The sequence below is a fragment of the Stereum hirsutum genome (assembly GCF_000264905.1).
Source record: "Stereum hirsutum FP-91666 SS1 unplaced genomic scaffold STEHIscaffold_28, whole genome shotgun sequence".
NCBI classification, from domain to species: domain Eukaryota; kingdom Fungi; phylum Basidiomycota; class Agaricomycetes; order Russulales; family Stereaceae; genus Stereum; species Stereum hirsutum.
In genome coordinates, this window is record NW_006763158.1 from 251,960 (window position 1) to 264,447 (window position 12,488).

Here is a 12,488-nt window from a genome sequence, read left to right on the forward strand (position 1 = left end):
TCTATGTCGGACTCTAGTCACAGAAGAGCCCCTCTCACACTCGATTTCATCATCGTTGGTGGTGGTGAGTCGTCATGTACTACAAATATCTAATTCCCAGCCCGCTGAATTCCAATTTGCGCTTGCTTCCTTTGTGGGTCCGGACTGAACGATTTGAACCACTGCTCTCGCGTAACAGGTATTGCTGGACTCGCTACCGCTCATGCTCTCTGCTCCTCTGGTCATCGCGTGCACGTCTACGAGAAGGAGCGAGGTACAAGCGACTACTCTGCTGGCGTCCGTATACCTCCAAATGGGATGCTAGTATTGATGAAATGGGGCGTCGCGGATAAGATCAAGGAAAAGAGCGTGAAGTGCACGTCGACAGAGTTCGTCGAAAGTGAGTGTCTACGGTATTTCTCTATGTGAGCTCGGCAGCTCGGGTTCATCTGCTCATGTGACACTGTTGAAACGCTTGTAGTGGATAGCGGGGAGCGCATCGGCATCTTGGAATGGAGGGAGGAAGTCATGAAGGAGCTCGGGGCGCCATTTTACCTGATTGCTGTAAGTTTTTTCTCATCGTTTGATTTGACCAAGATTTTAGGCTCACCATTGAAGCTCTTTTTTCCGCTAGCACTCCGAACTCCACACCATCCTCCGCGAACTTGCCATCTCGTCAGGTGCTCACCTCCATTTCAACACTCCCGTCGCCAGCGTCAATCCTTGGAATGCAGGACAAATGAATGGTTCGAGCCGTGGAAGCACTTCATCGCAGGAGAGGCCTTCCGTGACACTCGCTGATGGCCAAGTCGTCTATGCGGACATTATCATTGGTGCGGACGGCGCAAGGAGCATCGTCCGACCTGTAGTCGTCGAAGACGATACACCAGAAGCTCCGTCTCAGATGACAATATACACCGGCACGATACCCATCGCCACAATGGAAACGGACCCGGACATGAGATCGATTGTCCACGATATTGGCCATCCACATTGGTTGGGAAATGGTTGTCTCGCAATGAGTACGTATCTGGTTTTCTTCTCCCGACTTCTTGGGAGTTGTACGGCTTCAAAGTTCGAGATGTTGACGAAGGTTTTACTTCGCTTACGCAGCATATCCCATAGTGCGTCTACTTCCTATCTTCCATTTAGTTATCTGTTCACCGACCTCCCTTTCGCCATCCAGCGCTCCGGAAAAGAATATACTGCCAGCTTCTGGACGCCTGAACCGATACCTAAAGGAGCGCCACAAGGGTGGGACACACCTGTATCCTCTGCCAGCCTCAAATACGCCAAGATAGAGCCTCGGTAAATGATGGTGCCTTCGATCCCGCTGTTGTGCCCAATACTGATACCCTACCCCTTTTGTTCTCCAGGATGGCGCAACTATTGGCTCATATGCCTACATTAACCCGGGTCGCTAGAGTCGAGAAGGAACGTGCAGAATCATTCATAGACGACACGGAACGAATTGTTCTCGTCGGCGAGGCAGCATACCCTAAGGGGGTACGTACCCCACACACGACGGCACTTCTATGTCGCTGATTTTCTGACGCTCTTACTATTATTTTATATCTTTACGTCGTTAAATAGCCTTGCGGTATGCCAGTCATAAGCGCTGTCATCGAAGACGCGGCGGTGCTCGGTGTCCTCCTTTCCCGACTCCGAGACCATAGCCAGATCCCATCGCTACTGTATGGGTACCAGGACCTCCGTCAACCACGTTTAAACACTATCCTGGACCTCGAAGGCGCAAACCACTTCCTGCTCATGCTTCCTCCTGGCCAAGACCGCGACCTCCGAAACGAAGCGTGGAAACGGTGGAAGGCAGCAGCGGAGGCCAGGGGAGACGCGGAGATCGAGGAGGGAGAGCTGGAGAAGCAGTTTGCTGATGTTTGTGAGGTGTGGGGCTACGACGCGATCGATGCGGCGGAAGACTGGTGGGTCCATTGGGGGATGTTGAGGGAGAGGGCGTCTGGGCTGGGCGGTGGTGGCGTGTTGGACGGAACGGTGTGTGTGCGCGTTGAGGGCGATTTATGATCGTCATTTGTCACTGGTGAATAACTCTTACGCTTTGATTTAGACCTGATGATTATGATACCCTCTTTCATGATGATACCAAAGGGGTTGAGCCTTGAGGTTTAACAAGGTTAAACGTGTTTTTGCACTGCCAGTTGATGCAGAGAGAACGATGTGAATAGCGTTTACTACTCGGTATCGGGTGTAAAGTCATCTAAATCCGAGCATCTTTGAGTATCGAGCCAGCCGTTGAGGCCCGCTCGGTGAGCCGCCTCGGCAGTACACCAAACCTGGACTACGGCTCACCCACGGAAGTATCTCGACTTCACGAAGGGCATGGGCGCGATGACAGCAGAGCGTTTCTTACCCCTCACTTCCACGTTCACCTCGGTCCCTTTCTTATGCATGCCCGACTTCACGTAGCCCATCGCAATATTTTTCCCGAGCGTCGGAGAGGGTATACCGGATGTCACCTCGCCTATTATGGAGGGTTTTTAGTATATGCATGGAAGGACGGAGGAAAGGGACTCACCGATCACCTCCGCATTTTCCGGTGCGAATATTTTCGCGTGTGTTCGGGCAGGCGCACCATCCACGATCAACCCCACCCGTCGTCGCGGTGGCCCATCCTTCAGATGCTTCATGACACCTTCAGCACCAATGAACGTGGGGTCCTCTCGTCTATCCTTCCCTGAAATTTGAAGGAGCCAAATGCAGTAGCTTAGCCAATGAAGAGACTGTCGGAAACGAAGGTAAAGAATATTTACCGATGACCCAAGTGAGACCGGCTTCAACGGGGGTCGTATCCTCGTCAAGGTCCTGGCCATACAGGCACATCCCCGCTTCAAGACGTAAACTGTCGCGCGCACCAAGCCCTGTGAGCCAGACTGGGTCTTTCGAGAGGAGTTGAGCGACTTCAACGGTATGTGCTGGAGGGATCGAAATCTGCGATATGTCCGGTCGGACGTAATGAGCAGACGTAAGGGAGAGAGATACGGCGACCACTGTGTACCTCAAAGCCGTCCTCGCCAGTGTATCCACCACGGGCAACGTGCAGATTGAAGCCCTCCAATGGGACGAACGCCGAACGGCCAAAGGTGAGGGATTGGAGGTTGAAAGACGTCAAAGTTTGCAGGTAGGCTGCGGCTTCCGGTCCTGAAACACACGATCAGCAACATGCCATGTATCGGAAACCCGCCTCAATCGGCCGCGATGTGCAGAGCAAATATATGAGGCTGTGAGACGTACCTTGTAGTGCTAATAATCCCCAGCCCTCCAGAACTTCGTGCTCGACAGCTCCTGCCTTCGCTCTCTCACTGTTGTTCCACCCCTCCAACTTCGCCTTGAACCAAGCCAAATCCTCCGCCCGCCTTCCTGCATTGGTCACGACGTAAAATGCGTCTTCTGCATGCTTTGTGATGATTGTGTCGTCGATGATACCGCCTCGTTCGTTGAGAAGGACGGAGAGTGTGGAAGAGTACGGGGCGAGAGAGGTGAGAGAGGATGGGGTGAGCCATTCGAGGAACGCAAGTGCTGTTTTGCCACGGAAGCTACACAGTTGTCGTGCAATAAGAAAGATAAGCACGAGTGCATAGACGACGGAATTGACAAGATGCTTACTTGCTCTGAACCATATGTCCTACGTCGAAGAGACCTGCCCTCTCCCGAACATGATTATGGCTGTCGACTAGACATACGTGGGCAAAGTCATAAGTGCTTCTACCTTACTGACACCTACTAGGTTGTAGAGCTTTTCGAAGTCGCTGTACGCACCTTGACCCACTGCTCCGTACGATAGCGGCATAGAGTATCCGGCGAACGGTACCATCTTCGCACCATTCTCGACATGAAAATAATAAAGTCCCGTCCGACTGAGCTATGCATAACATCAGTACCATATCATATCTCCCGAACGCATAGTTTTGAGCATACCTGTCCTGCTGGTGTTGCAAGACCGCGACATGATATGCGACCGACAGTGGAGAGCTTTGAACTGCCCAGAATAGTCCTTTTGGCGCAGAGTAATCGTATAGCAGACATCGCAAGCTCTAGTGCGATACAGTCGAGGATACTATGGCCGGGTCGTGTTATCCTCGTGAAAGAGGGCAGAGAAGGAGACTCGAGCTAAACGAACCACCATATCCACTGGTTTTCCATTATGTACGTTAGCGCGCCACACGCCTACAGAAGCTGGCCGCGGCCCCTGATGGGCCACAATATGGGTGCGGAACACCGACGGTATACGATTCCAGATTTTTTGTCGAGCCGCTTGATATTGGAGCGAAGCGAATTGGAAGCGAAAATCCACTGAACTAATCGAAGATAGCAAAAAATACATGTTTAGAGTGAGTTGAGAATGGGTTACAAGTAACTTCGGGGGGTCCGAGTCTATGATCGCAGAGCGGTAGGTATAGCAGGAGGGATGACGATGACTTGTCGATACAGGAAAGCGTGGCATGAATATTCATTAGTGAATAAGGATGGGAGGAGGCTCCGTAAGGATGGTTTATATATATAGTCGGAGAAAGCCAGTAGGCTTGAGAATACACAGGATACGGTAGAGTAGTGGTAGGAAGCATTGAGGAATTGAGCGTGGAGACATTGAAAGAGGAATGAAAATGACTCGTCAAATTTGTCCAGCAAATGAGAGGATGTTAGGAGATGGATTCCGGGAGCACGTTCACGGTGCAGGCTATGTCGATGAGCCTTGGCCGCTAGCTCATCACGACTTCGAACCAGGCTCTCCCGCCTCTATCCATCGTGTGAGGTTCAGTCGAGGTCTGAGGGCCGATATCAGTACACCGCGCACAATATGTAGGAGGGGAGGTTGTCAAACTCGCCATTGCATCGTCATGAAGCTCGTCGACCTCATTGATGAGGACAGTGCCCAGCCAGGTTCTGTCGCCTCTGTCTAGGGTATGAGGCTCGGGGGAGAGTTCACGCTATTGTCAGTTATCTAGGTTAACAGACGGCGCTGGCAGCAGATGGTAATCGAGCTTACAGCTAACATCCCCCCTTCACCACTGACCTTCCCTTCCTCTTCTTCCTCATCGTCGCCCTAGACATAGTCTAAGCCCAGTATAGAGAAGGAATAATGCCGACAGAGCCTGTTCTCACCGGCCTGATGAGCTCCTCAACCCTGGCCTCATCCTCTGCGTCGGAGATTACTTGCTCCTCTTCCTCGGTAAGAACCGTGCTCGTCATGCTCGAAGCAGGCGAAACAAACCAGCTGCATGGGTTGCCAGCAGCATAGAAAAAATCCCCTAGCTCCAACGGTTCTAATGGCTATGAGTGCATAGTGCACGAAAGGAAATACAGTACTCGTCAGTCACTTATACCACAGATACACCTAAAAGACGAAAAGTGAGGTACATACCTGCTGAGCATCAACGAAGGCGTTGGGCACAGCCATAGACTTTTCGAATCCCACACTTTTTAGAGGCTCTCTAGACTATTCAATGTCACAAGGAATACCTTATGGCCATCCGATTTGTGCCGCGTCGACCATCCCAGATCAGGGGGCCGGCTGCTCATCTCTTCCTCGCTGCCACTGGCCTCATCCTGGAATACAGCCGATCGGAGGTTGACGGGTAAGAAGGCTAGAGGGCTATCAATTGGTAGTCACGATGAGGCTCCGGTGGTCAATGAGCGTAGAGTGCGGGGATGGTTACATACGACAGAGCTGGAGAGTTGTGGGTCTCAATTTGGGATGCGGGCTCTAGAGCTTGAGTGTCCACATGCTGCGTATAACGTGAGCGTTGTGTGAGATACGTTGGTCTACAAGGTTGCATTGCAGTTGAGTTCATGAAATCTTTTTACCTTGCTGTTGGTCAACGACTGTTGAGTTTGATTGTGAATGGCGAGGGGATAGGTTCTGAATGTGGATAGCGATGGTGGCGCAGAGCCCGGGCGTAGGATGTGCGAAGAACTAGCCATTGATGATCAGAGGATGGATCTAAGAGAATGATATCAGTTCAGCTTTGATTTTGCCATTTGAGCCACTCGATGGTCGACGCGCTGGACAGTCAACGAAAAACGCAAGATGAAGAGGCAGGCTCATACAGTCTTGGACTGATGGTGAACAAATAAGTAATCTGTCGCTGAAAGTGTGTCAGGCCTGGACGTTTCTCAGATCAGTCTCTGACAGAATGCAGCGAATGAAAGTCATCGAACGAGCATTGTCCAAGCGCGAAACCCCAAATGAAAACACGCACACGATGAAGATTGGGCGTACCGGCGGTTGCGAAATAGGAGGAGGGAGTCCGGGGCAACGTTAATTAATAGACTTTATAAGATGCCGTTATGGTCGAGACTGGGGTGTTGGTGGACGAGTGGAAGGAGCACTGGGGGAAAGAGCGAATAATATAGTCACTGAGAGGGATGAGCCACTCGATTCGGCGTAGGCCGTCGCCTTTCAGACGGACGGCTTCCTTTGTTTCTTGTCATACAGACTCCAAATATATCAGGTGGCGAGTGGAAACCGATTGGGTCCACGGTCAGCTTTGGCGATGCTTGGGAGCGATGGGTATGCATATTCAATGAGGGTCCTTTCGGCTGATGTACCACCAAACGTCGCATGATACCATGTCAATGGCACAACAATGGCATGGACGACAGTCTTCAGATGGAACGTAGATTTCAGGACATGAGCAGTTCGCGATAACATCGAGATTATGGTCCGTGGAGGTCCTGAACAAGAACTGAGTATGAACCGTGGCCGCGTCGCTGGGTGTTCGAACACGAAGTACAAACGGTATATTTTTGTCGAAGGTCATGTCAGTACAATGAGCACGTGATGGGTGCCACACTTCAAGAACCGGTTACCAGGCCGCGAGAATCCTCGATATGAGATAGACGGCCAGCAAACGATATTAACAGCAGTACAAAATGTCACTGCGTATGTAACGTAAGGAGCACGGACAGAAAACATTGTACGACGTAGAAAATATAATATCACACCGCAAGGATGATGACATCGATTACTGCGCCACTCGTAAGAGCCCATCGGCGGCCTTGCGAGAAAGCGAGGAGCACAACGGAATAACAATCACAACAATACAAAGCAAGACGGAAAAGGGAATGGATGTAGGCAATTAACTGGGAGGTTGCGATAGCGGACGATGGATGATGTAGAGAACACAGAGCGGCAGAAAGCAGGAAGACAGGGTAAGAAGTAACGGTGGCAGAGTTCATGGCTAGATCGTAGAGGGCGGTAGCAGAGAGAGAAAAGGATACACCAGAGAAGCAGGAAGGGGAGAAATAGATGACGGCATGATGGTCCTCGTGGATAGAGATGAAAGTCAAGGGCGGAGAAAGAGAAAGTCCAAACAGAGATGTGGAATACGGTTTCATTCCCAGTTTCGCATCGCATTCGCACGAGCGGCCTCCCTCTCTTGACGTTCCATTTCGCGGTCAGCCTCCTCGCAGAGAAGCCACTCTTGTTCATCCATAGGACATTCGTCGAGCATAGGCTGAACATCGTCCGGCCACACCTGCGTTACGCAAAGGACCGTTCAGTATTCAGGATCATGCGCGAGCGAGCACAGACGTAACTTACAGCATCTCTGCTGTACAGTGTCGGCGTTCTGTACGACTCAAGGAACTCCTCATCTTCGATTTGGGAGAGAATTCGCTCTTCTTGCGACATGGGGTGATATATCAAGTCGTCGTTGAGTTCAGGAGGCCAAACCTCGTCAGACACGTCTGATCCAGACTGATGATGAAAATGTCAGGAGAGGGACCATGGATGCAACATGACTGGATGGCAGCTCACATCAGATGTAGAATCATAGCAGCTGTCGCTGGTGATCTCGTCGGAACTTTCGGGAGGGCAGTCGCCCTGGAAAAAAAAGTATCAGTACATTTTCTGGACGTGACAATTTATGGAACTCACCGGCGTCATCTTGCCAACTGCTTGCGGGGCGTACTCAACAAGCCCAGACGTGCGCTTCTTCTTGAATGAGGTGGTTCTTGAACCTGACGAGTCGCTGTCGTCTTCGTCTGACGAGTAACAGGCCCAATCGCGCTTGCGCGAGCATTGACGGTACGAAGACAGGTCAATGAAATTGTACGTGTCACACTTCGTTTCGACTGTGTCAGACGTCTGTGTATCCACATAAATCGTGTAGAAAGAAAATGTAGACACTTACCTGCTCTGGGGCCCACCCGGTGACTCTGTGTTTTGGTCGGAGGTCAAAGCACACTAACGGCTATTGGAACGATGTCAGACAAGCCGGTCGCACCGGAGAGCGTGTTGAAGAGCAGGCTTACTGTTTCGTTCGATGACATGTTATGGTAGGTTGAAATTGAGAAGATTTATGATGCACTTGAGGATAACCTATGGCGAAGAGAAGGCATTCAATATCTCGCCAGAACGACACACCCCAACCATGACACAGTCCCCGAGTCTCGGATGGAGGACACGACTCACTAGATATGTAGACCGAGAGCTCGATGAATAACTTCAATGTTGTTGTGAGCTAGCTATGTTCCTGTGGAAATCAAGCAGGTCTAAAGACCCCAGTTCAATATCGACGCGTCCAATCCCCCGCACTTGACACGGGCGTATGAGATGGGAAAGCGTCAAAGCACTCACAGTAGAAGTCGAGGCCAAATATGACTAGGATGTCGGTGTTGTTTGGAAGTATCTAGAAGGTCGGGGATGTAGTTTAATATCGACGCAATGCTGGGTGGGTGATGGTTGGAGGAGAAGAAAGGCGAGGAGAGGCTGCAGTTGCATTGAGCCACTCGGCTTGGGCCGCGCTGCACCAACACCGGCCGGAACCGGCGTCTTGCTTTGTCCCTGCTGGAGTCCTCCGGGGCTCCATAGGTGAGCGTACTTATGCACTATTACATAGAGCTGTGATCATGTCAATACTCTTTCCAGTAGGGCTTTCTTCCTATATCTGCCGACTTGCTTCACCAACGATCCAATGTGGCTCTGTCAGTGGAATTACATCGAATCTTTCACGTCCCTCTACTCTGAGCAGCGAATGGCAGCTCGTATAGCCAACCAACATTGCAGCAACATTCAGAGTTTTATCGACCAATAGTCTGCACAACTTGAATCCTTGATGGCTCCGATGGATGCGGCGGGGCCTGGTAGCTTGCGAGCGGCGACAAAGTCGTGAAAGCTACCATGACTGAGGCCCAACTTGGCCTCGTGAGCCACATCAGCGTAGAAAGCATGATCAGGTATTCTTGAACATCGTTCCAAGCAGCAATAGCAAATATAAAGTCAAAGGATTCTTGTTCAAGGATCGTTCGATGGCGATGGTCACGATTACGGAGAAGAGGTGTCCGGTTACGGCTAGCGTTCTACTTATCTATGAGCTGGGTGCAAATCTGAGAAAAGTGGCCAGAAGACTGAGAGCGAAAGACAAAGCTTCCGGACCCAGGCATTGAGAAGTTAGAACCAGCCAGGAATCGAGCGGTAACGATAGGGAGAAGGCGTGGTGTAAGTTTCAAGTGACGCTGTCATCGAGTCAGCAGACGTGGCAAGAGAAAGCAAAAACCCAGCAGCTTGGCTCAGAGCGTCACTGTGTCACTGACCGTGGGGAATGTGTCTATGTGGCGCAAGTGGCCCGGACAAAGAATGAACTCAATACCAACCTGTGACATTTCTGAAAGTTTCCACCATAACAACAACTTCAATAAGAAACATAAGGAAGATAAGAACCAATATATTGACGACACTTTTGTAGGAGCACAATGCCCAAGTGTTATGGTAATATGACACAACACTTTTGAAGTGGCGCAATGGCCCGTTCAAAGGAACAATACAATAGGGAATGGATGAGGAAACGCTAACTGAGGAGGTGAAGCCATAACAGAGCGTAGATAAGCAGGGATAAAACATGGTACGAGAGCAGTAGTGGGTCAGAGCACACGGCAGAAAGTGCGATAGAGGGAAGACATGGCTAAAGACAAAGGCGAGAAAGTAAGGAGTGCCACCGGAGGAAATGTAAGACAGAGAGACGGAAAGAAAGTGTGTCGCAGAAGCTACCGGCGACATCATATAGGAAAGAATCGACTTCAGTCCGAGTCCTGCAGATACGTCAGGGATCAACTTCTGGGGACGACGATAGAACTAAAGCATACCTGATCCTCATCGGCGGGGTCATAATTTTTCCGTGCATCCTCTACGATTTTCTGTGATCCCTGAAGTCAGCAATACTGTTCTACAAACAGACTGTAGGGGGAATACTCACCAAGTTCGTGTAGAGGGTTTTGTAGAAAACTTCGGCCTGGATATCTTCCGAGCTCAATTTCTCCGCATTATTCCCTCTGGCACAAATGAATTTTCTGGGTTGGCCCGGCTCGAGCCAAAGTTCCGCATTCTGTGGCTCATGATATCAAGATCGGTCAAGACGATGAGGTGACATAGAACTCACCTTCTCCGTCGCGATGCAAGCAAGAGCCTCGTGAAAGAGGGCGTGCCACTCTGCCTGGGTTTTCAGCGGCTCGTCGGAAACAGGCTCGTCGTCCTCTTGCACCTCCTCGAGCGCGACATCATCGGTCGGAGCAGATCCCTCTATGGGAACTGGCTTCTCGACAGGCTCCTCGACATCCTCGACGTCCTCCTCCTCCTCATCGTCCGCCTCGAACACCTCGTACTCATATCTACTCTTCTCAACGACCTTCTCCTCATACACGTGCGCATACGCGTACTTCTCATCGTGCTTCTCTTCCTCCCAGTCATCTCCATAATACTCCTTGTAGACACTTACGTCTCGTTTGGCCCTGAATTCGGCGATCCTTCTGGCCATGTTCTCACGGAACGGTGGGTACACCCTCTTCACCGGGCGAGGAGCAGGAATCGCAGAGTTGGTCTGGGCAGATACAGAGTCTAAGTATCTGTTCAACATGTGGTAAAACGATTTCGAGATGACTTACTCTGGGCTGAGTGACGGTATCTATACCGTTTGCAACCTCTTCGCGGACGTCGACGGGGGACTGATCGGGCGGTGTCAGGCGTCATGGCGCACACGACAGCGTATGAAGAACACTTACAATAGCATTGGATGACATTGTTGATCTATTGTTGAAACTGAAACAGGCTTTTGTATGCTTTATGAGGGCCTGTAAAGGACAAAGGCAAGACAAGGTGAATATCGATCGCACGACACACAGGATAAGCGGCACCACTTACCAGAGTTGTCGACCAAAGTATTTGCTGTGCGATGGGGAGACTATTGTTCAGATCTGGAGATGTTACCGCCAGATGATCAAGCTCAAGGTCTGAAGAAAGGCAACAGGTCAACACGACGCGCCCGATTGCTCCATCGCGCACATTCGACGATATACTACTAACGCTCAAGAGAACAAGGTACTCACATGAAGGTCAGGGTCTGATAGGGTTTGAAGAACAGGAGAGTGCGTGCAGACCCAACTGTGTTTTGTGCGGTGCGATTGGTTGGGGAAGAGATGTGAGAGGTTGAGAGGAAGGAGAAAAAGGCTGGTGTCGCCCGGGATATACCCTGCCGGAGTGGGCCGAAGCCGAAGCCGAACTCCGACACCTGCTTTCTCCTGCGGAATCCTCCGGTTAGACACCTATAGCAGTTCCCTCGAGCTCAGCACATATTCGCCAAATGGTCATCGTCTTCAGCGAGTATGATGTCCTGTAAGTGCCTATTCTTCAATCATCTTCAGAAGCATGCCTGTTAAACGTCAAGGATCGACAGGATCAGCGCCCTGATTGCGTAGATCAAGGTCGTGTCTGACCTTGTTGATCGCTTCCTTTCGGGCCTGGGGAAGCTCGCCGCATACCAATGAGTAACTTTATGCCCAGGTGCTGTCGACCCGTGGCTGCGATTGCTGTTATGGGTGACCTTGTTCACCAGCGAGATGTGCTGATATATGGGTCTCGCTTTCGAAGGAGACTACGACACTCCCTTTGTCCAAGCAATCGGGAGACACAAAGCTGTGCATCAACTGGAAAGCTGTCTTTGAAACTCTAGGGGGCTTCTGATCTTTCATAAACATAGACTAATGATACTATGGACACACCCTGCCCGAACCAGCGTTTCAGTGTCATTTGAGCAACTGCTGCTCAACTTTGCTCTTGCTTTGAATTTCGATGGCTCCGTACGCCTACAGGAAAGGCATCCACTCGAAATAAACACAGCGGGTGCCTCGACTAAAGCCATCGCGGCCATCGCAGTCATCTACCGCCAGGAAAGCCTGCGACCTACTGTCTGCGAGTCGCTGACGAGTTTGAACCATCCAGAGGACTTTGGGGTTAACTGGGCATGTCCAGATGATTCATGGGACGAATCGATCTGTATGCTGCGTTATTTCATGCCACAGGCTGAAGTCTGCAACGCCAAATGCACGAACTGGCCCTGTGTACCGTAGCCTCGGCATATTCTAGCAAATAATGTGGCACTGGCTGATCGAACGTCACTCCGACGAGACGCGGGCATTATACTCGCGGTACTACTGGGTATATTAATCAAGGGTCTACATGGGGCATGACTTCGAACTTCTCT

At 50.8% G+C, this 12,488-nt stretch overlaps 5 protein-coding genes across 5 annotated transcripts; 1 reads left to right on the forward strand and 4 right to left on the reverse strand.

Moving 5' to 3' along the window:
* Window positions 1-3: 3 nt before the first annotated feature.
* On the forward strand, window positions 4-2,019 carry STEHIDRAFT_69704 (FAD/NAD-P-binding domain-containing protein; the record flags this gene model as incomplete). The annotated part of the gene is made up of 8 exons (XM_007311508.1): window positions 4-64; window positions 179-379; window positions 461-543; window positions 614-694; window positions 755-1,012; window positions 1,166-1,287; window positions 1,356-1,485; window positions 1,573-2,019. The coding sequence occupies 8 exons, from the start codon at window positions 4-6 to the stop codon at window positions 2,017-2,019; spliced, it is 1,383 nt and encodes a 460-aa protein (XP_007311570.1).
* A 146-nt stretch (window positions 2,020-2,165) lies between these two features.
* Window positions 2,166-4,095, reverse strand: STEHIDRAFT_151016 (glycine cleavage system T protein). The gene is made up of 8 exons (XM_007311569.1): window positions 3,931-4,095; window positions 3,772-3,874; window positions 3,619-3,685; window positions 3,247-3,548; window positions 3,011-3,153; window positions 2,766-2,943; window positions 2,531-2,689; window positions 2,166-2,476 (listed from the first exon to the last, which is right to left on the reverse strand). Exons 1-8 carry the CDS (start codon window positions 4,036-4,038, stop codon window positions 2,301-2,303), a joined length of 1,236 nt encoding a protein of 411 aa, XP_007311631.1. The 5' UTR covers window positions 4,039-4,095; the 3' UTR covers window positions 2,166-2,300.
* Window positions 4,096-4,712: 617 nt separating this feature from the next.
* Window positions 4,713-5,934, reverse strand: STEHIDRAFT_173193 (uncharacterized protein; the record flags this gene model as incomplete). The annotated part of the gene is made up of 7 exons (XM_007311570.1): window positions 4,713-4,940; window positions 5,000-5,056; window positions 5,116-5,283; window positions 5,375-5,413; window positions 5,473-5,605; window positions 5,674-5,738; window positions 5,818-5,934. 7 exons carry the CDS (start codon window positions 5,932-5,934, stop codon window positions 4,713-4,715), a joined length of 807 nt encoding a protein of 268 aa, XP_007311632.1.
* Window positions 5,935-7,105: 1,171 nt separating this feature from the next.
* On the reverse strand, window positions 7,106-7,908 carry STEHIDRAFT_126559 (uncharacterized protein). Its single transcript, XM_007311571.1, has 4 exons — window positions 7,892-7,908; window positions 7,772-7,837; window positions 7,556-7,711; window positions 7,106-7,490 (listed from the first exon to the last, which is right to left on the reverse strand). Exons 1-4 carry the CDS (start codon window positions 7,898-7,900, stop codon window positions 7,347-7,349), a joined length of 375 nt encoding a protein of 124 aa, XP_007311633.1. The 5' UTR covers window positions 7,901-7,908; the 3' UTR covers window positions 7,106-7,346.
* A 2,111-nt stretch (window positions 7,909-10,019) lies between these two features.
* STEHIDRAFT_126560 (uncharacterized protein) lies at window positions 10,020-10,829 on the reverse strand. The gene is made up of 4 exons (XM_007311572.1): window positions 10,392-10,829; window positions 10,209-10,337; window positions 10,099-10,149; window positions 10,020-10,044 (listed from the first exon to the last, which is right to left on the reverse strand). Exons 1-4 carry the CDS (start codon window positions 10,764-10,766, stop codon window positions 10,033-10,035), a joined length of 567 nt encoding a protein of 188 aa, XP_007311634.1. The 5' UTR covers window positions 10,767-10,829; the 3' UTR covers window positions 10,020-10,032.
* Between the last annotated feature and the right edge of the window lie 1,659 nt (window positions 10,830-12,488).

What these genes read in the sequence shown, in the direction of transcription:
- STEHIDRAFT_151016 (XM_007311569.1), bottom strand. Translation starts at nt 4,038, where the DNA reads ATGTCTGCTATACGATTACTCTGCGCCAAAAGGACTATTCTGGGCAGT. An exon ending in TTGCAACACCAGCAGGACAG is followed by an intron (nt 3,875 to 3,930) that starts GTATGCTCAAAA and finishes TGTTATGCATAG; the next exon opens with CTCAGTCGGACGGGACTTTA. An exon ending in GGAAAATGCGGAGGTGATCG is followed by an intron (nt 2,477 to 2,530) that starts GTGAGTCCCTTT and finishes CCTCCATAATAG; the next exon opens with GCGAGGTGACATCCGGTATA.
- STEHIDRAFT_126559 (XM_007311571.1), bottom strand. An exon ending in GCTATGATTCTACATCTGAT is followed by an intron (nt 7,712 to 7,771) that starts GTGAGCTGCCAT and finishes TTTCATCATCAG; the next exon opens with TCTGGATCAGACGTGTCTGA. An exon ending in CACTGTACAGCAGAGATGCT is followed by an intron (nt 7,491 to 7,555) that starts GTAAGTTACGTC and finishes TGCGTAACGCAG; the next exon opens with GTGTGGCCGGACGATGTTCA.
- STEHIDRAFT_126560 (XM_007311572.1), bottom strand. Translation starts at nt 10,766, where the DNA reads ATGGCCAGAAGGATCGCCGAATTCAGGGCCAAACGAGACGTAAGTGTC. An exon ending in CTTGCATCGCGACGGAGAAG is followed by an intron (nt 10,338 to 10,391) that starts GTGAGTTCTATG and finishes CATGAGCCACAG; the next exon opens with AATGCGGAACTTTGGCTCGA. An exon ending in AAACCCTCTACACGAACTTG is followed by an intron (nt 10,150 to 10,208) that starts GTGAGTATTCCC and finishes CAGGGATCACAG; the next exon opens with AAAATCGTAGAGGATGCACG.